The following is a 22,666-nucleotide window of genomic DNA, read 5'->3' as shown; positions in this document are numbered from 1 at the left end:
AGAACGGGCTGGTCGGGGATGGGGGTAGCTCCAGACTCTGTGGCTAAAGGGGACTAGGTAGCAGCTAAAGGAACCACAGGCTTGGCCCTGGGGATGGTAACTCTTGAAGCACCAAAATGTTTGCCAGGTCAGAAGAATCAGTGACCAGGGAGGACTCAGGAAGCAGGGCAGGAACCACCTTGACAGACACTCAAAGACAAGACAACAGGAGAGACAAGAGATAGACACAGATCAAAAGTAGAAACTTGCAAAACTATGGCTATAGGGAAATAAAACTGAAAGGAAAAACAAATAATAAAATAAGTACTAGAAATAAAAAACTGGAACTTATGAAAACAAAAAGATAACAATAGGAAAAAGCTAGGAAAAAATGACTCGAACTACAAACAAAATATAAATAAAAACAAGACAGCTACCTTGCTGAAAACAAGAAAAAAAAAAAAGAAAAAAAAAGAAAAAGTCAGGAACTAAAATAAAAGAATTAAACCACTAGGACTGTAACTAGACTGTAGACTAAACACAGGAACAAAAAACTAAAACTAACAAGAGGGAAACTAGACTGGATGCAATATACTGAAAAGTACGCTCTAACAAGACTAAAGACAATAGCACGGCAAATACACACACAAAATGAACCAGCAAAGACTAGAGTGAAATGAGCACAATATAAAGGGATCAGAGCACACGAGGATCAGGTGAACACAATTGGACAAACAAGGACTAAACAAGGGGGCGTGGTGATTGAAAATGAGGAAGCAGGACAAGAGGAGCACATGGCCAACACAAACAAAGACACAGCCATGTGCTCAGGCACAAAATAAACAAAGATACATTAAACAAAGACAGGACAGACAAGACTGTCAGGGCAGGATCCTGACTGTAACAGGAATGACGAGACGTGTGGATCTATCTGCAAGCTTTTATTAAAGAGACGTGGTATAACAGGCGGGGTCGAACAATGGCAAACAGGTATATGGCGGGCAAAAACACAAGAATAGTCCCAGGGCTAGCGTAGGTCCCCGATCGGCAGACCGAATCACAGGGGCGAGACAAGAGGGAGAAATCCAGGAAAACAGGCAAAGATCAGAAACCGCAAAAACAGGCAAGGCAAAACAAGGAAAACACGGAGACTCGGAAAGGGGTACAGGCTAAACAATACTCAGCAGAGAATGGTGGTTTGAGTGGGTGTTATATAGTGAGTGAGGTGATAAGAAACAGCTGTGTGCAATGAGTGCAATCACTGCAGTGTGCAAATAGTGCAATGAATGATGGTATATGTAGTCCGGGGTGCTATGCAACAGTTTGTGTTGTGCGAGAGTCAATGTAATGGAAAGGGTGACCTCTGGTGGTGAATAAACGGAAGTCCATGGACCGAATTTGTGACACTGACAGCACTTAATTATGCATAATTTATTGTTATTATAATAGTAAGTACATGTGACATATGTAACAATGACACCTTAAAATAAAGTGTTAACACATTTTTATTAGTGCTGTCAAAAGATTAATCGCGATTAATCGCATTCAAAATAAAAGTTTTTGTTTACATAATATATGTGTGTGTACTGTGTATATTTATTATGTATATATAAATACACACATATAGTATATATTTTGAAAATATTTACATGTATTTACATGTATATATTTATATTCATATAATTTATATTATATATAAATATACTTAATATATAAACATAACATATTTTTATTAAATATATACATGCATGTGTGTGTGTAATAAATATACACAGTACACAAACATTTATTATGTAAACAAAAACTTTTATTTTGGATGCGATTAATCGTGATTGGCAGCACTCCTTCCTTGCTATGAGTTTTTGGTGACAATGAAGCGAGGTGCATCAATTATTGACCAGCTGAGAGACAGCAGGCACAAGACGCTGGAACCAGCGCGTCTATCTACGGCCATCACCCCACCAGACCAGTTAATTGTCACGGCAGGATAAAAGAAATTTGGCCAGCATTACTTATTTACATCATTCTTTTGTTGCCATGATTAGACATGCTCATCGAAACTTGCTGGGAAGCCCTGGTCGAGTTTCAGATGATAATCCCACCCAGGGTACGCCGCCGACTCAAATCCAGGGCATCCGATCTCACCTCTTTCTTGAGGTTTCTTCATGGCCCCATGCATCACTGAGATGTCAAGTGCTCAGGCCACATCTATTGATAAAATGCATTTGATACTGTTTACCGCATGCTTAAGTTAATTACATGGGATTATCATTAAATGTGCATTATAGTTACACTGAACTGAGGTGACATTGGTGCAGTGGTTAATTATGCATTAGACTGAGCAAGAATGGAGGAGAAAAGCTGCATGGCTGTTTAAAATGTGAACTTGACATTTATTTATACCGTATACCTTAATAACGGTAGCCGGCATTTTTTAATTTACAATGAAAATGAGATGATAAATGACACATTTATAGTGCAGTATATCACGAGAATACCAAAAACTGTAGTGTTTTGTATAAAATAGTGTTTAAAATAGATGATATTTGAATAAATGTGCTAGGGGTGCCAAAATGATGTTGGAAGACAAATCTCGACAACTATCTGTGAAGATTTCTGTCATGATTCCTTTTAAGCCTTGTATTATGTTTGAAATTTGACCCGAAGCGATTTTTGAGATGTCTGAAATACAGGTAAAATATGATTTTCTTCTTATTTTGTGACTTTTTCTCATTTAGGACCTTGAAGATGCATGCCAAGTTTGGATACTCTGATTTGTGTGTGTGAATGTGCGTGCAAAATGTTTATTATGATCATGACGTTCGCGGGTCAATTTGACCCGCATATTTCATACTTAGAGGCAGCTGCACAGAACCAAAAATCAATAATAAAATAATAATAATTTTGGTATGGCATTTTCTCACCTACCCTCTAAGGGTACGTTCACATGACAATCATGTACTGAAAATGTAAACGTTTTTTCTTTGTGTTTTCGAAAAGTTTCGCATACATCTGCAGTTCTCTGTGAGGCCAGTAGATGGCGATGTCACTTTGTAAAGAAACACTACATACCTGTGCACATACTTATAGACTGAACACGTAATACGTACGCACATGACGTCACCATTTTCACAAATTTGTGTTTTAAAAGTTTACACAGAGACGAAAATGGTATTTTCGAAAACGTGCACTTTGAAACCCTTTTTCAAAGGTTCGTGTTTTAAGGCCCTCTCAATGCCGTTGTCGTGTAAATAAACGGCCAAAACACATTAAAAATTTTATGTTTATAGTTGAAAATGGTGTAGTGTAAACCGCCCCCTAAGGGTATTTGCATTAATGCTGATGCTTTACACTGCTGATGGCACACATTTTTACAAGTTCATGCATGTTAAAGGAACAGTATGTTTTGTCTATTTTTGCTACTTTGAAGCCCCCAACAGTTAAAGGCAGGGTAGGTGATTTGGTTCAAAAACATTATTTGGGATGCTGTTGAAAGTCTCTTGTGGTGTAGGACCATAACATTTTCGTCCAATCATATTTCTCGGTCCGATAGTCCCCACAACGATTGGCTGTCCTACCTTCCTGTCAGCATACCTCCATGCACACTGTTCGCACAGACATGATACGTCATCGGTGCTTTCATTACACTACTGCAGACCGAGTGAGAATGAAAGGCGTGATTATTGTGATATAATGCGCTTTGTACTGTAATGTTTTCTCAGCGGTGAATGAGACATGAGGCAATCTGATAGCGCTCCATCCAATCCTCCACCAACACCGTCTCTCATCGTGTCTCTGGTTAGCCTCATGTGTTTTGCAGGAGGCGTGGCTTTGGAGAGTGATTTTGCAGGAAGGGTGGGATCTTATGCTTTCAAAGCTAGCTTGCTATTGCTAGCCTCTCTGAAATCGCCAGCCGTATCTTTAAGTGAGTGGAATTCACTGGCGTAAGTATATCACTGTCACAATTACAGTGGATAGTTATACCAAGGTTAGCAAAAAAAACATAATGCTCCAGTATGCAAGAAGGAGACCAGAGGCTGGTTTTTTGAATGGATGTCAATGGAAGAGAGGCTTCACTACGCTGAATAAACTGCTTTTGTGGGAAAACAGCTTATCATTTAATGAATCGACAGCATATCAGCTAATCTTCAAAATACTTGCCGTTAAACATTCATTTTAAATTGTACTGTTTTTAGCGTTTACACCAAAAAAGGACAATTTTGTGACAAAAAGGATTCAGTTTTTCTATGGTATCAGTAAAGAGCGATAGACTCGCACAACTTTAAGAAAAATTCAATAATGTGATTGGTTGTCAAGGCACATATGCTATTTGGCCATTTGTTGCTGTCAGAAAGCAATATGCCACTTTCATACGAAGTTTATATTACTATGTTATAATACTGTTAATGTAAAGTTTTAAATATCATATGTTTTCTTGTTTAATTTTTTTGTCATGTGTTAGAACTGTTAATGTAAATGTTTAACTGTTTTTACCTGTATTTTAGGTAACCATAAACCACACCATAAAAAGTATAAGGTATAAAAATATAGGTGCCTCTCATTTTGCATAGTTCTGCACTATTATATGTCATTTTATAGTATATGTTTAGCAAGTGAGGTAATCACACTGTAAAAGTAAGACAAAGTAAGACAGTTCATTACGAGTATAACTGTTTAGCATGCTGGCTAAACATGCTAAAATTAGCAGCAACACATTCAGTAATTTGTGAAAACCATAAAAATGGCTTTTTGCCTTGATTGTGTTTTTTCTTCTGTTTCTCCCTCTGCAGCTTGAGACTGTACAGTAGGCCTAATAATACTGCACTGTCACAGCTGTCCCTCTCACCCGCCCTTGTCACATGATCCCACTCTACTGCCCAAAGACTCAGCCTGGACCTGACGTCTCCGATTTCCTTCCTGTTTACAAGTCATGCTTTCTGACCATTTAGGGGTCATGATCTATTGTATCCCTGAATAGTGGTATCTATGACTTTCCCAGCCCTATATATCCCAGCAGTGCCACATGCACCAAATTTACAACTCAAAAGCCGTTGTTTTTTATTCTCTCTCCATTTATTTATTTATTTTCATAATCATGTCAGGCATTTCTTTGACAACAGATTATTAACAATCAGTCCTTGCTTAATTAAAAAAAATTATAATAATTTATCCAAATTTGTTTTAATTCATCAGAATTGGCTTATTCAATTAACGATAACTAATAAACACGTATAAAGTGTATTTCATTTTGAACTTTTACATTAAAGGGGTCATATGATGCTGCTAAAAAGAACATTATTTTGTGTATTTGGTGTAATGGAATGTGTTTATGCGGTTTAAGGTAAAAAAAAACACGTTATTTTCCACATACTGTACATTATTGTTTCTCCTCTATGCCCCGCCTTTCTGAAATGCGTAGATTTTTATAAATCTCATCAGTCTGAAAAAGCGAGGTGTGCTCTGATTGGCCAGCTATCCAGTGCGTTATGACTGGCCGAATGCCTCAAGAGTGTGACGGAAATGTTACGTCGCTTACCATATTGTGATACCTGCGGCAACCACATGTGACGACCCCGGGCTGGACTCTGCTTCGTCCACGGTGAAAGCCGATCCGGCGATCCACAGCACGAAGTTGAAGTATTTCCTCAGCGACCAGCACGGATCAGCTCCAGGCATGATGAAGCGATATCGTCAGGCCAAACAAAGTCGTTTTTCTTTCACAACAAAGCACACAGCGCCTTCACGACATGGCGGCGGCGGCAACAATACTACAGCGAGAATAAAAGTTACGCCTTCTTTCTTTGCGTGAACATTTGGGCGGCGTTATGCAAATCTTCCCACATCATGACGTAGATATGTGGGGGCGTGTTAGAACGAGCTGTTTTAGGTAGGCGTGGCTGACTCTTAACTTTTATAAAGAATATCTCTTTGGATTTGAGACTTTAGTCTTTGCAAATTTACAGATCTTCTTTATGCACCAAGAGCTTGTAACACTCCAAAGAGAAAGGAAAAATTGAAATTGCATCATAAGACCCCTTTAATAATTGTATATACAAAAACATATTTATAATGTACATATATAAAAGGTATGAAAATTTAAAAATGGCCTTTGTTTATGCTATCATGGAGGAAGATGACAAGAGGGATGTGGAAAGTTACTGAACTGTCCCTTTAAACTGCACTGGAACAGCTGATGTACATTTTCATTAAATCTCCTGAGATATCCCACATTTTAGTGGTATAAGGTGCATGATATTGAGATTCACAATGCAATGTTATTAATGATGTTGTCTCTCACCACAATATTTAATATTAGAAACAACTTATTGTCTTTAATCAGTTATGTTGTTAGAAAATAAATCAATAGAAAAACAGATAATGTCCTGGCAGAAAACTACCAGCACTATTTTCCATTTCCTTCAACACTAAAACACAATTCCTTCATATTAACATGGTACATTGGGCCGTAGGTTTACAGTACAAAATACTGACAATTTACCAAATGGTTCTTATACAGTAAAACACTATCCTCTGCATTTTACTGTGAAATCTCTGGAGACAATGTCATTTTCTTTCTTAAACACCACTTGAGTTGAGTTAAGACAAAAACGACCAAGCATACAGCAAAATTTAGTACGGTATTTTAATGTAAGAAACTTCCATTACTGTAACTGGTAAAATCCTGGCAATATTTTACAGTGCACGTGAAGCAGAATTGCACTCATACACAGGCTGCTAATGTCAGGGTGTGGTGTCTAGTGGTCAACATGCTCTCTCTAATTCTAGGTCCTGCTGTGTAATTCTCAGCTCTTAAAGTCTAAAGTGAGCTGACTGTTTGGAAAACATGCATTTGTGTTGAAAATGCATCCATATAGAGAGGCTGAATTACAGTAGGTTGAACGTGGTGCGAGAAATCTCCCCCAACGATTGATAGCAACATGAAGGATGACCATAACGAACTAAACATGGGTTAGAAGCCAACAATTGTTAAACGGTCGTGTAGCAGACGCTTTTAAACTAGCAACTTGCAGCAATTAAGGGTCAGTTCCTTGAAAGTTTAACCACTATGCCACATCACCCCAAATACTCCATGAGCTTCAAGGTGAAATGCCAGTTCATTTTTTCATAGGATGCAGCACAAACCAATACCACTGTAGCTTTATATATTGCTATCATACATTAGTACATGCATGTTTAAAGGAGAAAGTGGAAATCGGAAGATGTAGTATGTATGTTAAGTAAACTGGTTAGATTTATGGCAAATCTGTGCGTGCTAACTGGTGATTGACATCAGCCATAGTTCTCCTAATAATATTTGCTCACGCATTGTCTTTGCGCATTGTTTGTTCATATTGAATGGCGCATGTTATAAGGTAAACCCGATATTATCAATGTAAAGCTCCAAGCTTTTATAATGGGATTCATTTTGTGGGCATATCATTTTACTACAAAATTGCTGACTTCAGCAGTGATTAATTAATTGTTTTAGTTCATTTATTATTAATATATAAGATAAAACTAATACAAAATATGTAATTATAATAGCATTATTATTATTACTATTTATTTATTAAATGTAAGACTTGTTTGTTCTTGATTAATAATTTTATTGTAATCTTACATATTCTATGCACATTTGGATCTTGCAATCATGTCATTGATTCTCCGTGTATGAGTAGTTTTGCATAGAATTTTGTCACATTTAAATTTCATGTCATTTTTTTATGTTTTTCTATCATTTTGGCGGACACTTTGGATTTGATCATGTTTATCTACACAAAGTCCTCTACTGTGAAGTTTTTATTCATCAAATCTCTTTCTTTCATGTGTTCCACGAAGTGCTCCTGTATTTCTGGTCCTGTGTTCACCTCTTCAATATTTTACCACCAGAATGAGAATAACACAGACAACATTTGAAATCTTTTGAGCCATTTATTTATTCACGTCAATAATAATTTTCAGGTAGTTTTACGTTTGGTCAGTGCCCATGTGCGCCCCTCTACATTATTCAAAAATCAAATAAAAACTGCAGTGTGTACAGTATGCGTCTGCCTTGTGTGGACTCTATTGACCAAGGGGTCCCCAGGAGCAAAAACACCTGTGTATCGAGTGGCGGGACTGCTGAATTGAAATGAAATCTGAGTACAAGAGAGGGGAGAGATGTGTACTGAACATTCAGGACAGAACCATCGCCTGGAATTCTGCAAGAGATCAGAGGCACAATTAATTCATGTGAGCTGCTCAAATAAACGACTTTTACACATACCGCAATCACATACCGCAGTTCCTTTTTATATATGACAATATAATGTAAGCATGATATGGATATTTCAATTGCGTCTAACTTTACATGGATGTGAGTTCACAGCTCGTGCGCTTGTGCTCGTATGAATAGAGATCAACTGGATCAACTGTGTGTTAATTATGAATGACGGAAATATTATATAAAAGCCATGATTACCATCTACTCCAATCTTGCCATCGCTGTCATCGTCAGCTGCCGACAGGAAACCCTTTGTCTCTTTATCGGTCAGTACACGAGCTCCAGGTGAGAACCGCTGCAAGAAAAACCTGGAACCACATCAGAAAGAGCATTATCTCGTGTCCCACATCAGACAGTCCTCCTGTCCGAGAAGGAAATGCTTAAAATATCAGTACGCAGACAGAGACAGGATGTACTCAAAGCAGGAGGATAAAGTGTCTTTCTTAATTAAAAGGCCGCAGCCGAATGCATAGAAACAGACTAGGTAATCCCTGTCTGTTTTTGAATACTTAATCATTCATGTGCTTGGAAAGCCAGCCCAGTAAGATAAAAGGCTGAAATCTGTTGATCTTGCATTGATCCTGTAAATGATCTGCTCTTCCATGTGGGTTTAAATGCATGTAGACTTGTGTGAAAGTTCCTACTTGAGCTCGTCCTCCTCGATGAATCCGCTGGCATCGTTGTCCAAGATGTTAAAGACATTCTTCACTTCCTGAGGGCTTTTCTTTGTCAGACCACACAGCTGGAAGAACTTTTTGGGGTTGAAGGAGTCAGGAGCTGGAAGAAGACCAATTACATAAGCAATTAAAAACAGGGTAAGTGACTGTGAAACCTGACACTGAAATTTAAGGAGCAGCTGAAGTCAGACGTTCACAAAAACGTAAGAAATAAATGCATTAACAGCTTCGATTCCTAATTTGCCGATAAGCCCCAAACATGCTGCTGTCTCCTACCCTCTTGATTTAAAACCACTGGACTACATCAAAACAAACGACAAGACGTTTCGGTGTTCTTCCAAACACCATCTTCAGTCGTAAAAACATACACGTAAGTCACATGACCTGCGAACATGTAGAAGTCACATGACTACCAAGTTGTCCACATAGTATGCTTGTCAGATCTGATGGTATTCCAGTGGTCTCCATCCTCATCTTGCAGGGAAGCCCCTTGTTCTCTCCATACAGCGCCGTGGCATAGTTTCTAAAACAGCATTACATGCATCGGACAGATGATGATGTCTTAAACCCCCTCCTCTTTCAGTGAGGGACGCTCAACCTTCACATAAGTCGCCTTCGTTACACCTCTTTCAAAGCACCTATCTACTATGTCCAGCATCCTTACCTCATGATCATGTTATGATCACGGTCATGTCTCCTACCTTGACAGTCCTTGAGTGCACTGTCGATGGCATCAGCGGAAAGGACAGATGAGAGTGACATGGTCCTGGAGAAGAAAAAGAAGAACGGTTTTAAATAATTCATTGATTTTCACAAGCAGCAGCCATATATAATATAATACAATAAATATAATATATATATATATTCTAATGCCTTTTTATCAAATAAAACTTCCACATGCATGCTTTTTCAATGCACTTTTCAGTATAAAAACGTGTAAATGCATGTATTTGAATGCTATTTTTATAAAAGGATTCATATACATGCAGCTTTGGTGCATTTTTTGTTATTGTATGCATGCAATTTGAGGATAATTCTCATGAAAACTGAGCTAAAGCAGTACGCAATATGCTGCTAAACACAAAAAGAGATTCGCTGATTCGCAGGCACTTACCTCAGTGAAGTTCTCCCGGCAGGCGAGTCTACAGAAGTAAGGCTGAGTGGTGGCTGCGAGTCTGTCCAGGTGCGATTTATATAGATCTGAAGGCAGTGACAATGGGTGATTCTTGAGTTACCTGTCTTTGGATCAAATTCTAACTGCCAGGCCCTGGCTCAAATTACTTGCCTAACTAATTAACCTGTACTATTTATATCTATTTGACTTGTGTGTGTGTGTGTGTGTGTGTGTGTGTGTGTGTGTATGGGCCAGCCCTTAGAAATCAGTGACGCCCTTGTAAAAGGCAAATTAAGTAATAAATGCTTTGCTGTCATGTCCCTCCCATCCTATATCATAATACACACATCACAAAAGCCCTCACACTCGTTCACCTCTCTCACGTACATCCATCCTCCTCTCAGGTTGGTCAGTCCGTCCCTCCCTCTTTCCCTTCTGCTTTACATGAGGTCATTCTAAATCCCTCGTTAGAATATTATATAAACGCTTTTATATTGCATTTCTATTGGGATGCTAGAAAACCACCTTTCCTTGTGTTTGCTTGAATTTATTGCTTCTTATAAATCCCATAATCTGCACTGGATTTTAGATTTTTGATTTCTGACTTTGTAATTTGCTCCATATTGTCTTTATGAACAGATGGGACCCCGTAATCCACTGGTCGCCAGATGCAAAACTAATTCATAGATATAGCTGTGGACAGTCTGTGTCGTTACAGAGAGTTTATCCGTCTCATTTCACCCTCCATAGGCAGACAAACAGCGAGCTGTCATTTTTCCTCTGCTGATTCAGGGATACAAGGTCACCTTTTGACTGGTGCCCAATAGCACACTGTAATCAATGTTTAAAATGCACCTGCTAGACGCATATATTATGTAAGAGGGTGCAATATGTCAGTACTTTATGGTTTCAAGTGCAGGAAAAGAAAAAAACAGACACTGCCTAACTTTTTGTCACCAAATCCCATGTTACAATTAATTTGAGGTGTTGTTTCCATTGGTGCGATGGGGTTACAGACAGCACATCCTTCATACATGTGTAACAGATACACTGACAGTTTTTCTTCAAGTGTCTAATATGTTGACACAGATATTGATTTGACTTTTCTAGTTATATTATCTCATGCTTTAAAGGCTATAAACAGAAAAATATGAATAAACAGTATTGGTTTAGGTGTCACTGCATGGATGTTTTAATGACAGCTTGCACATTTGCATCATGTGCATTAACTTTTTAATCAAGATGTTTTTCTTAAGTAAAACTATTCAGTTTATCTGATTAATGCATGCATAATACTGTAACTGGCTTTTTAAAATATGAATCAGTAGACTACTTTTATTTAGTAGTGATGCATTAAATTGATCGAAATGACATTAAAGACTTTTATAATGTTACAAAATATTTCTATTCATCAAAGAATCTTGAAAAAATGTATCACGATTTCAACAAAAATATGAAGCAGCACAACTGTTTTCAACATTGATAATAAGAAATGGTTGTTGTGCAGCAAATCAGCATATTAGAATGATTTCTGAAGGATCACGTGACACTCATGCTGAAAATTCAGCTTTGCGTCACAGGAATAAAGTACATTTTCAAAACATTTCAATAGAAAACAGTTCTTTAATATCCTAATAATATTTCACAATATTACTGTTTTTACTTTGATCAAATAAATGCTTTCTTGGTAAGCATAAAAGGCTTATTTCAATATTTATGTATTTATTTTAGTGCTGTCAAACGATTAATCGCGATTAATCTCAAAAGTTTTTGTTTACATAATATATGTACTGTGTATATTTATTATGTATATATAAATACACACACATACAGTATATATTTTGAAAATATTTACATGTATATACATTTATATGTTTATATTCTTATATTTTATATATAAATATATTTAATATAGAAAAAGAATGTTTTTCTTAAAAAGTTACATGCATGTGTTTGTATTTATATATACATAATAAATATACACAGTATACGTACATAATATTTTGTAAACAAAAACTTTTATTTTGGATGCGATTAATCGCGATTAACCGTTTGACAGCAGTAATTTATTTGTTTATTTGAACAAGGGTAAATATTGGCTTGTTGGTGAGTAATCATCAATGATAATTTTCGATCATTTTTGCTAAATAAAAGTATTGTTTTGTTTTGTTTACTTCTTACAGACACCAAACTTTTAAAGGTACAGCGTATTTCATATCAGCTGTGCTTTTACATCATGCTAATCAGTAAATGGTACATTTTATGTGAGGATTTTAAATTTGTTTTAGTAATGCATCTGTCATTATTATAGCAAGTACGTCAAGTCGGCGCACCTGCTAGAATCAACTTAAGCATTTACATTGACTTAGTCATGTTTGAGTGCATCACAAAAGACTGCTTAATGCATGCTCGCGTGACTATTGAGTTGCAGGGCGCACATGGCCCATTTAAATTCATTAGGACGAGGTGTTTGCTGTGACATGCTTTGGGACACTCCATGCGTGGGATAACCCAGCGTGATGCTGCACAGAGAGAAACCCAAGAGCCTGAGGCTGACAAGGACACCGGATACAGAGGTGCTACTTACCCTGCAACACTGATGTCATGGGCCATGATGATACCTCATATCCTATACGGTTACTGAGCAATCATTTATTCATTTACGGTTGCTTATATTCTCTGCAAGCACTAAGTTACACTACATTGACCTCTACTAAGGTGTCTCTTTTGGCAGCCCTCAGCTACTTTTAGTGTGTCAGAGGCTAACTAGCCTAGAATGCTATTTTAGCAGGAAGAACAAGTACAACAGCAGTACCCTTTAAGCCAGGGACATCATTGCATCCCTAAAAGGTTTATAGTAGTAGCTTAAAGATACATATTACTTCTCTAAAGTACTAATATGCAGCTTTTAGGGGTAAATGTGGTACAAAGTTGTCCCTTTAAGTGTGCTGCTGTTTTCAGTGTAGATGCTAAAAGCCATTTTTAAATTTTAAAAAGTAAGTAAAAACGTGCGATATAATTTTTTACAATAATTATCTTGGGCGTACACTTATTATTCCAAATATCTACTTTTACTATCCATTCAGTCATTGTAAAGTATCGCCATCTATTGGAAGAGATTGTTTGTTTGTGTATTTGAACAGATGAATATTGGCATGTTGTCGAGTAATTATAATCTTTACTATGTCTCTACTATCATTTTTCGATCAATTGAATGCATCCTTGCTGAATAAAAGTGTACATTTCTTTAAAAAATAGAAAACAGCTATTTTAAATTGATTAAATTCAATTATTTTATTTGAACAGACAGGCTTTGGCTTGTAAGTGAGTAATTATAATGTTTGTGAATATAGATGTGAGTCAAGGTATTTCACATTTGCAGTAACACTAAACAAACAGTTATCCACCAAACAAACAGTTATCCACCAAACAAACAGTTATCCACCAAACAAACAGTTATTATAATAAGCGTGATCCCAAATAATCCACCAAATAGTTTTTATTTCATTTTATTTTACTGAAATGGAATTGTGGTTATAAACTTTCTGCATACAGCTGGAGAGAAAAAGCAGATTTACAAGAAGAAATGAAAAGAGGTCTATATTGAAAAAGAATATTTATTCTTTTCGTATCGTCCGTTCCTGTAAAAGTGCATCAGATTTTACAGTAAGCAAAATTCATATTTAAGACAGGAGACACAACCACTACATTCACAGTCATCATTTTGACAGTGCGCTGCATGGGAGGAAACTTCTCATAAGCATCATGAGTATAAAAATTATTTATAGTAAGATGAAAATGGGAGGTCTTGGGCAAAGTTGTTCATTCAGAGCAAGAGGTGTTGTTGGTCAGAAGCAATTTATGCCTTAACCAAGGCAGCGAACTCTGTCAGAAAGAAGCAATCGACATGTTAAAATCTGCTTTTTAATCAAAATAGTATGCATTTGATTTTCTTAAAGTGCATGGGAAGCATAGTGAGGTGCATTTGTTATATGTTCAAGGCAGATGAGTGAATGTGACTGACCATCAACTCCGATCTTGCCATCACCATCAGAATCTCCAGCCTTCAGGAAAGTCTTGGTCTCGCCGTCAGTCAGTGCCCTGGCATTAGCCTTGAAGTTCTGCAGGAACAGTCTGCAAACGCGAGTTTGAGAACACATTTCATTTATGGTGTTTAAAAGCCCAATCAGTCCAGTTTTAGTATTACAAAAAATATTTGTTTGCTCTTACTTCAGTTCATCCTCCTCAATGAAGCCACTCTTGTCCTGATCAATGATTGCGAAAGCCTTCTTCACATCATCAGCAGACTTGCTGGTCAGACCGACCTTGGCGAAGAAAGCCTTGTGCTTGAAGGAGTCAGCAGCTGTGTGGGAAATACATTAATAAAGGTGCCATAAAAGAACCTTTTTTGTCTAAATGGTTCCATAAAGGACCTTTAACATCTTTCACAAAAGCTTCTTCAGATTATAAAAAGGTAAGAAAGAAATGGTTCTTCTATGGCATCTCTTATTTTTAAGAGTGCACGCTTTAATAGAGGAAGGTGTGTTAAAGTTCGGTCTGCTCGTGTTTTCTCTCACCCTTGCATGCCTCCAGTGCTGCAGAGATGTCAGCGTCGTTCAGGACTCCGGCGAAGGCCATCTTTAGCTAAATGGATATTAAAACAGGAAATACTACACACAACTCTCATTGATTGATCTCCAAAAGCTCATATGCATTTAGTCCCGTTTGTCTCCTCCAAATGTATTAATACCTGGCAAGGTTTAATCTAATAGCATTTCATTTGTTTCATGCCATCGACCATGCAAATCCCATAAAAACTGCGAAAAGGGAAGCGTGTCAAATGTGGATATGAGTTACGAGGATGTTAAATCCCAAAGAGTGCGTGTGTGTGACCACGAGCTCCTCTTAAAATAAACCAGCGGCAGGCAAAAAATAAAGAAAAAAATCCCACAGCCGATTCAGATGAAGAGAAAATTTAGGATGCAAAAGCTTTTAATTTCCATTATTGACTGAAACCAATTGAGTCCAGTTATTTTTGTTTGTGTGTTTCTTCAGAGATAGACTGGGTCCCCCGTGCAAACTCACCTCTTTTGTCTTTTGGTGCTGAAGGTAGTTTCAGAAGACTCGAGCTGTGAACTGCAGTGATCTCCGGGCCCCTGATCTCCCCCTTATATATACCTTCAGCGACTCCAAATATGAATCATAATGTAATAGACACCCGTCGGCCGAGGGGCCATTTGACATGCGCCCAGCACACACACTGTACTATATTTATCTTCAAAAACGAAGATGCTTAAAAGGTGCGTTTGAAAAAAAAGTCCATCATATACTCGCATGCTAATAATACACGCTGCTGATAGTGCATGGACATATTCCTATGGACACTTGCTCCCCGGGTTATATGAAGGGAGACATTCGGGACACTTTTCAGTGGGAGATTTCTGTTTGTGCTCTGGGTATGGACTCTCCGGTTGTGTTTGCTTATATTACTGGTTATATTGTCGTGTAAAATGCTTCATTTGTTCATTTAGTTACAATACTGATAGTTTGCATGAGATTTTTGTTTGTGCTTGCTGTCTTGGATTTTACCTCATTAAAAATGTTCTGGTTTTCTCTTAATGCTGTTTTCTGTATGAATTTTTTTTTTTTTTAATTCTTTCATTTATGAGCATTGTATGTTCATGACTTGAATGTATGATATGTTAATCTTGAACTTGAACTGTACTAACATAAAGTTGCTAAATTAATATTTGCTTGAACCTTTTCCCATTGAACTTATCAAAAAGGAGCGTATTAAGCTATTTTTGTGAATGTGCACAGTATATTATGAAGTGTGTTACTACTATTAACTCACTCTTGACAGTTGCATACAACCTTCAAACAGCAGAGAGCAGCAGAGTTCATCCAGCTATGGCTGGTTTTACAGGCAGAAACTCTTCTACTTGTTCTACACCGTCGAAAGATGAACATGTTTCACTAAAACTTGTTTTATGTTAGACACATACTCTTTTTATCATTTCTAAATAGCCTAAAGTGTCCGGGTTTTGACTTTGTTTTCCTGTTGTTTTCATTCTTTCTGATCACAAAGGGTCACTCTAAATTAGAATTAAGGATAATTATATAAGTTGTCTAAAAGCAAAAGGATTTAAAGGTCCAATTAAGAATGTCAGCAGTTTGATTCACCGTTGTGGTTAACAGCACATTATTGCAAGAGCATTGCCAGTTGCTCTAATGAAGTCGTGCCCGTTGCAGGGCGTTTAATGGGTTTTTGAAGACTGAGCTTGGCTGGCGCTTTGTTTGAGTGTTTGATGAGCTATTCTGAGCATTAAAGTAGCTGCCACAGACTCTTAATTGGGCATGTGAAAACTATCCACTGCAAATCCTTTCCAGTGCATCTCAGCATATCTCCGGGCCTTCCCTCGGCCAGCCTCGTGCCAAGAGTGCATTATTATCATGAGAGCTGCCCGGGAGGACATCCTGCGGCGGAGCGGGAATGGCACAAACCCAAAAGATTCAGCTTCAAAGACACGGTACACCAAAACTATATTTATTCCTCGTTTTTCACTCTTCCCCAGAAGTGCATTCAAGATTGTACATGTGCACAAGCCAGTGGGCTTGAAATACAACATCCAACTAACACAACCAGAACCCTCATCCAGACACTGTACTCAAAACTGAGTCAACTGTCCAAAGTCAGTCATAAATAAGATCATATAAAAAAAATGTTCGGCTGAGAAAGATGTGAGCTGTCGTGAGTTCTGGTTCCTTGATATTTGAAGGGTCTTGGTCGGATGAAAATTTAAGCCTTTACAAGAGCAGCAAACTCTGCGAGATAAGACAGAGATGAGACTAGCGTTAGGCAATTCTGCAAATATCACCAATTTCATTTCCAAATGTCGTCAGGGGACTGTTAAGTGTTGGTAAACTGCACTCGTCGTCCTACACTACAGTGGAGCGTCAGTGGATGCTGCCAAGTAAACAGCTCAATGATAAGAATGGCCTGCTGGCCTGAGAGAGTTTCTGCTCGGTTAATGGCGCTGTCACTTGCCCTACATTACATGTGATTTTTGTTCTTTTTGTAATATTTGGTTGTGCATTCTTTTTCTCAGCTTGTTAGCTAGGTAAAATCATCTAACGGACTATCGTAAATGTCGTTAAAATCGCAAGAATGACTTGTTATAGTCTTAATATCCGTAAGAATGGGTTAACAAAAATGTCCTTGAAATTAGAATCATATAATGAATAATATTATGAATAATAAATATAAAATATGCATATGAATAAAAGTAAATATTAAATGCATATGTAAAAATTACGTATAGAAATGGAAATTTTGAATATGTTATTGCAAATATTCATTGTAAAGAAATGGGGGGGGGGATATATCATGTAATATAATATAATGTAATGTCATATCATAATATAATATAATAGCAAAATTACTTTCTTTAGTGCTATACGTTAGAAATCTTTCAGAAATGTATACATTTCATTATACATCTTAAACATATTTTTTTTATTAGTCTGAGTCTATGTTTATTCACGTATATGAAATCTTTAGATTACATGTAAGTTATTAGTACTAGCTCAAATGAACCTCTTTGAAATCATTAGCAAACATCAGTGCATTCTGCAGTGCTTCATCAGTTCACATGTATTAACATAGTCAGAAATGTGATTTGATTAATACGTCTTTATGTTTGAATGCGCATGAACTGCTGATCTGTTACGCAGTTGCTAATGACTTCTACATGGCAGTTATTATACCCAGTTGTGATAAGCTGTAATATGAGATTATCGCACGATGTCTTACCCTGGCAGGCAGAAATAGCAGCATCCACATCAGCTGCGGCGAGCATAGCAGCAACGGCCATTGTTCTGGTTCTGATTAAGCTGCAAAACAGCAAAATACTGAATAAGAGCAACGCACAAAATGCAATACATCAATAAACAATCCCGTATTCCCTCATAAGTTCAAACATCTAGACTCGTGCATCTCGGACCCATCAGCAAGTGCCTGGTTTTCCTCTTATACAGACGTAAGAGAAACATTTACACTAAAGCACTACCGATCGCAAGGCTTTATCATCTATATAGTTATCCTCGGCGTCAAGCCATTCAGTGTCCAAGGTCTCCCGTCTTTAGCCTCTGCATCCACATGCTCCTGATGCTCCCCATTAACACAACATATTCCACAGGCCCTGTCCGGGATCCTAAAGTGTTAACAAGTCGACGAGCCTCTGTGGACCGCTGCATCCGCTGCATGGACTCACCTTGCGCTTGTCTAAGGCGAGTGAAAAACCAAAGGAGTTAGTCGAGGTGTAACTAACACTTCTGGGGGTCCCAGCTTATATACCCTCAGCCTCAGCATTTACAGGAATTCGATGCTCAGTAACAGATACTGCATGTGGGTCTAGGTTTGGAATAGTGTTGAAAAAATGTGTCCAGTAGTCAACTTGGGCTATTTTTAGTCTCCCGAGCGATATTCAGAACCATGTGTGGGACCCTATAGATCATGAGGCCCTCCTCCCTCAGCCGGCTCGGGTTAAGCAGACGTCCGCTCCCACCTTATCACGAGTTTGATCAAGATGTTTATTCCAGCTTTAATTGGACATTTGTGGACAAAAACCCATCAGATATCACTGAGCGTGTGTTTGTTTGGATTGGGCCGGATCGGGTTTCTCTCCCAGGTTAGAAACTATGAGAGCTGTGGCGCAATAAACGCCGTCTCGAGGCTGTAAATCATGTCATTGCGTGATAAGAATAATTCGACGTTGAGGGGCTTATTATGATCAATACTGAAACTTTAGCAGGAGTATTGTGTTCATGTCACAGACTGGAGTAGAGATAGTGTTCATATAACTCAGTTTATATGGCCTACATGAAGCATATTGTGCAATCTGAAGACGAAAGCTTCATAACACCCTTCATATTTCTTGTACACTAAATGAATGGCGTAGGATCTACTTTGAAATTATTTGTATTCAGAAATTGCTGGTATAATACAAAGAAATGGCATTTTTAATGTCTTGAAAAACATATGGTAATAATCTTTGTTTTATTTACAACTTTAAAACACATTGGTTAATTCATTTTTTTCATAATTGCTAATCTTTGAAATTACTGGAACCATTATTTTCAGTTCTTATTTATCCTCCTATTTTTAAATTAATGTTATTTTAATATTATCATTTTATTTATTTTTATTTTTGTAATGTTTGTAGTGCTTTCTTTTTCCTATATTTGGATGTGATTTTCACTTCTAAAATTTTAATTCTGTTTTTATCTCAAACATTTATTTTATTTTATCTTATCTTATCTTATCTTATCTTATCTTATCTTATCTTATCTTATCTTATCTTATCTTATCTTATCTTATCTTATCTTATCTTATCTTATCTTATCTTATCTTATCTTATCTTATCTTATCTTATCTTATCTTATCTTATCTTATCTTATCTTATCTTATCTTATCTTATCTTATCTTATCTTATCTTATCTTATCTTATCTTATCTTATCTTATCTTATCTTATCTTATCTTATCTTATCTTATCTTATCTTATCTTATCTTATCTTATCTTATCTTATCTTATCTTATCTTATCTTATCTTATCTTATTTTATTTTATTTTATTTTATTTTATTTTATATTATTTTATTTTATTTTACACTCTTAAAAATAAAGGTGCTTCAAAAAGTTCTTCAAGTGATGCCATAGAAGAACCATTTTTTGGTTCCACAAAGAACCATTCAGTCAAAGGTTCTTTAAAGAACCATCTCTTTCTTACCTTTTTCTTCTATGGCATCGTGAAGTACCTTTATTTTTAAGAGTGTATTTTATTTTATTTTATTTTATTTTTAAGAGTGTATTTTATTTTATTTTTAAGAGTGTATTTTATTTTATTTTATTTTATTTTATTTTATTTTTAAGAGTGTATTTTCTTTTATTGTTAAGTGTATTTTATTTTATTTTTAAGAGTGTATTTTCTTTTATTTTTAAAAGTGTATTTTATTTTTAAGAATGTATTTTATTTTTAAGAGTGTATTTTATTTTATTTTATTTTTAAGAGTATTTTTTTTTTAAGAGTGTATTCTATTTAATTTTTAAGAGTGGATTTTATTTTTAAAAGTGTATTTTTTATTATTTTATTTTATTTTATTGTTGTCATGTCCTGTATTTCATACACTTGAAAAGTATAAAAGATCACATGAGGCAAAGCTGGATAAAAGAATTCCTGTATTTGGAGACTTCATTTTAATTGAGCAGTTTCATATATTCTATGATCACTAGTTACAGAAGCAAATATTGATGTGTTCCCAATTTGCACTTTACTACAAAGACTTGCTAAACATATTTTAATAAGCAACTCACATAAAAAGCAATCACAGATAGGCTAATGCATGCAAATAAATAAGAGAAAATCATGAAATGAAGTTCAGTGAAGACATTCACCACATTTTCATTTCAGCAAGGCGCAGAATTCTGAGAAAAAAAGAAGAAAAGCGAGAAAAACAAGTGAAATGCTGTCCCAAATATTTGAGACTGTTCAGTCAACATTGTCCAATTCATTGATTTCAAATGAAAGTAGTAATGTAGAAAGTAGTTTTGGAAAGAAATTCAACTTCTACAAAACTAATTTTAACAATAATAATGAATAAATACAGTAAGCATGATTGTGATCTGTGTTGCTGGTGAGTGTGTGTGTGTGTGTGTGTGTGTGTGAGAGAGAGAGAGTGTGTGTGTGTGTGTGTATGTGTGTGAGAGAGAGATAGTGTGTGTGTGTGTGTGTGTGTGTGTGTGTGTGTGTGTGTGTGTGTGTGTGAGCTTCTACAAAACTAATTTTAACAATATAAGCAGAAATCTTTAGGCCATATTTCCAAATTCCCCAAATGTTAGAATATAATCTACTATAATAGAACACTTCTCAGAATGAAAGTGCGGCTGCTTCTCACATGCAAATCTAAGTTATTTTCTTTACTGCCAGAGTCAGTGAATTCCCAGGAAGTAGAATTGGTCTAATTCTCATTTGTCCAGCTGATTAAGTCAGGAGTCAGACAGTGAAGGAGGAGCCCTGGTTTCTACAGGAGTACGGCTCCCTGGGGCCTATTCTTCAAGGCCTAAGAGCTGATTTGGATTTACCTTGCATGCCAATTTTGCCGTCTCCATCACTGTCTCCAGCTGCCAGGAGAGTGTTGGTCTCGGCCTCTGTGAGCTCTCTGGCCTTCGGGCAGAAGTTCTGGAGGAAGCGTCTGGAGAGGAGACACAGTCAAAGAACAGCATGCGCCAATTCAACTACATATACTAGTGCTACAATCCACGAATAGACAAGGTTTAAAGAGAATGCTTTACTTCAGCTCCTCTTTTTCAATGAATCCGCTCTTGTCCTGGTCCAGGGCCTTGAACACCTTCTCCCCGTCGGAAGCAGCTTTACCTAGCAGGCCCACATGTTCAAAGAATGCCTGGAAGTTGAAAGTCCCTGGGGCTGAAAGACAAAAATATGATAAACAAAATAGAATATGAAATGTCTAGACCTAAAAAGATTTATGTATTTGGAGTTCATATGAAAGTTCCGTCCATTTTGAATGAACACAAGCTAATAATCCAAATGCGATGCATATTTGGCAGTCATACATACATAAAAATAAACAAAAGTTAAACTTTATATATTATATATCATCGGTGATCATGAATATTGCTTGTTCCACAGCTAGCCTTACATTAACATCACTGGAGTACATTTTACAAGAAAATACTATTTCAGTTTTTCTACTTGCAAATTTCAGTTTGTTATTTGACATTTCTTTATAATTAATTGTGAAATTTACGAGCAATTTCTAAGTGAAAATTGTATCTAGACCACTTTTTTTCAGTGATATTGTAACTATGTTCATACTTTTAAACTGATTAAATTGTTTTCACAATGAACATGCTTGAATAAATGCATTCAAATGCATAATTACTTAAATCAAATCTAATAGATGCAAATAGTTTATAAACTATACCATGATTTTTTTTGGAGTGCAGAAATCTTTCCAATTCCTTACCTGTTTAATGGATGTTTGACTGATGAATGTGCATCACTTATTACAGTAGTTTATGTTAAAACTGTATGGAAATGTCATACTCAGATAAATAAATCTTAAATTTAGGCCTGTTTTTATTATTTTATTTTATTTTATTTTATTTTATTTTATTTTATTTTATTTTATTTTGAGTGGAATAGAATACCAACTGTTTTTCTGGTCTGACTTTGGCATTGATGCACAATGGACTGCTACTAGTTGCATTAATGCTAACTCAATATGATTGTATAATAATTTTTAATAAACTCTAAGTTACAAAAGCAAAAACATCTCTGTACCTTATTTACCCCTAAATGCTACATATTACTTTAAAGCTACATAATTAGTCATTTAGAAGTACATATTAGTACCTTTTTATGGGTACCACTTTGTACCTTTTTTTCGGAGACTGTAATTTGCATGTGCATGTGATTCAAAAATAGATATTAGATATATTGCATTGGTTTGGATAACATATTTTTGTGTCATTTGTGATGAATAGTTACAGTAAGCATGATTGTGATCTGTGTTGCTGGTGTGTGTGTGTGTGTGTGAGAGAGAGAGAGAGAG

The 22,666-nt window shown here is 36.4% G+C and overlaps 3 protein-coding genes and 1 long non-coding RNA gene across 5 annotated transcripts in view; 1 reads left to right on the top strand and 3 right to left on the bottom strand.

The window, feature by feature from the left end:
- Positions 1-7,898: 7,898 nt before the first annotated feature.
- pvalb8 (parvalbumin 8) lies at positions 7,899-12,759 on the bottom strand. Of its 2 annotated transcripts, XM_016229500.1 has the most exons (6): positions 12,621-12,759; positions 10,034-10,119; positions 9,621-9,685; positions 8,887-9,019; positions 8,441-8,550; positions 7,899-8,180 (listed from the first exon to the last, which is right to left on the bottom strand). In XM_016229500.1, exons 3-6 carry the CDS (start codon positions 9,679-9,681, stop codon positions 8,155-8,157), a joined length of 330 nt encoding a protein of 109 aa, XP_016084986.1. In that variant the 5' UTR covers positions 9,682-9,685; positions 10,034-10,119; positions 12,621-12,759; the 3' UTR covers positions 7,899-8,154. The 2 variants fall into 2 exon arrangements, with proteins under 2 accessions (XP_016084986.1, XP_016084987.1); XM_016229501.1 differs by lacking the exon at positions 12,621-12,759 and having other exon boundaries at positions 10,034-10,257.
- Positions 12,760-13,632: 873 nt separating this feature from the next.
- Positions 13,633-15,197, bottom strand: pvalb4 (parvalbumin 4). The gene is made up of 5 exons (XM_016229497.1): positions 15,119-15,197; positions 14,611-14,677; positions 14,264-14,396; positions 14,058-14,167; positions 13,633-13,918 (listed from the first exon to the last, which is right to left on the bottom strand). The coding sequence occupies exons 2-5, from the start codon at positions 14,669-14,671 to the stop codon at positions 13,893-13,895; spliced, it is 330 nt and encodes a 109-aa protein (XP_016084983.1). The 5' UTR covers positions 14,672-14,677; positions 15,119-15,197; the 3' UTR covers positions 13,633-13,892.
- Positions 15,198-15,292: 95 nt separating this feature from the next.
- Positions 15,293-16,739, top strand: LOC107548709 (uncharacterized). Its single transcript, XR_001604489.1, has 2 exons — positions 15,293-15,489; positions 16,424-16,739. It is a non-coding gene; the product is annotated as an uncharacterized lncRNA (long non-coding RNA).
- pvalb5 (parvalbumin 5) overlaps positions 16,565-22,666 on the bottom strand; it is a 13,199-nt gene continuing 7,097 nt past the window's right edge. The window contains exons 3-5 of the mRNA XM_016229499.1: positions 21,384-21,516; positions 21,174-21,283; positions 16,565-16,858 (exon numbers count right to left, since the gene is read on the bottom strand). Of these exons, the coding sequence (XP_016084985.1) occupies positions 16,833-16,858; positions 21,174-21,283; positions 21,384-21,516 (269 nt within the window). The 3' untranslated portion in view covers positions 16,565-16,832. The remainder of the gene's footprint in view (positions 16,859-21,173; positions 21,284-21,383; positions 21,517-22,666) is intronic.

Source organism: Sinocyclocheilus grahami, unplaced genomic scaffold (genome assembly GCF_001515645.1).
Source record: "Sinocyclocheilus grahami isolate Dianchi unplaced genomic scaffold, SAMN03320097.WGS_v1.1 scaffold353.1, whole genome shotgun sequence".
NCBI classification, from domain to species: domain Eukaryota; kingdom Metazoa; phylum Chordata; class Actinopteri; order Cypriniformes; family Cyprinidae; genus Sinocyclocheilus; species Sinocyclocheilus grahami.
This window is presented reverse-complemented; position numbering and strand designations above follow the sequence as displayed.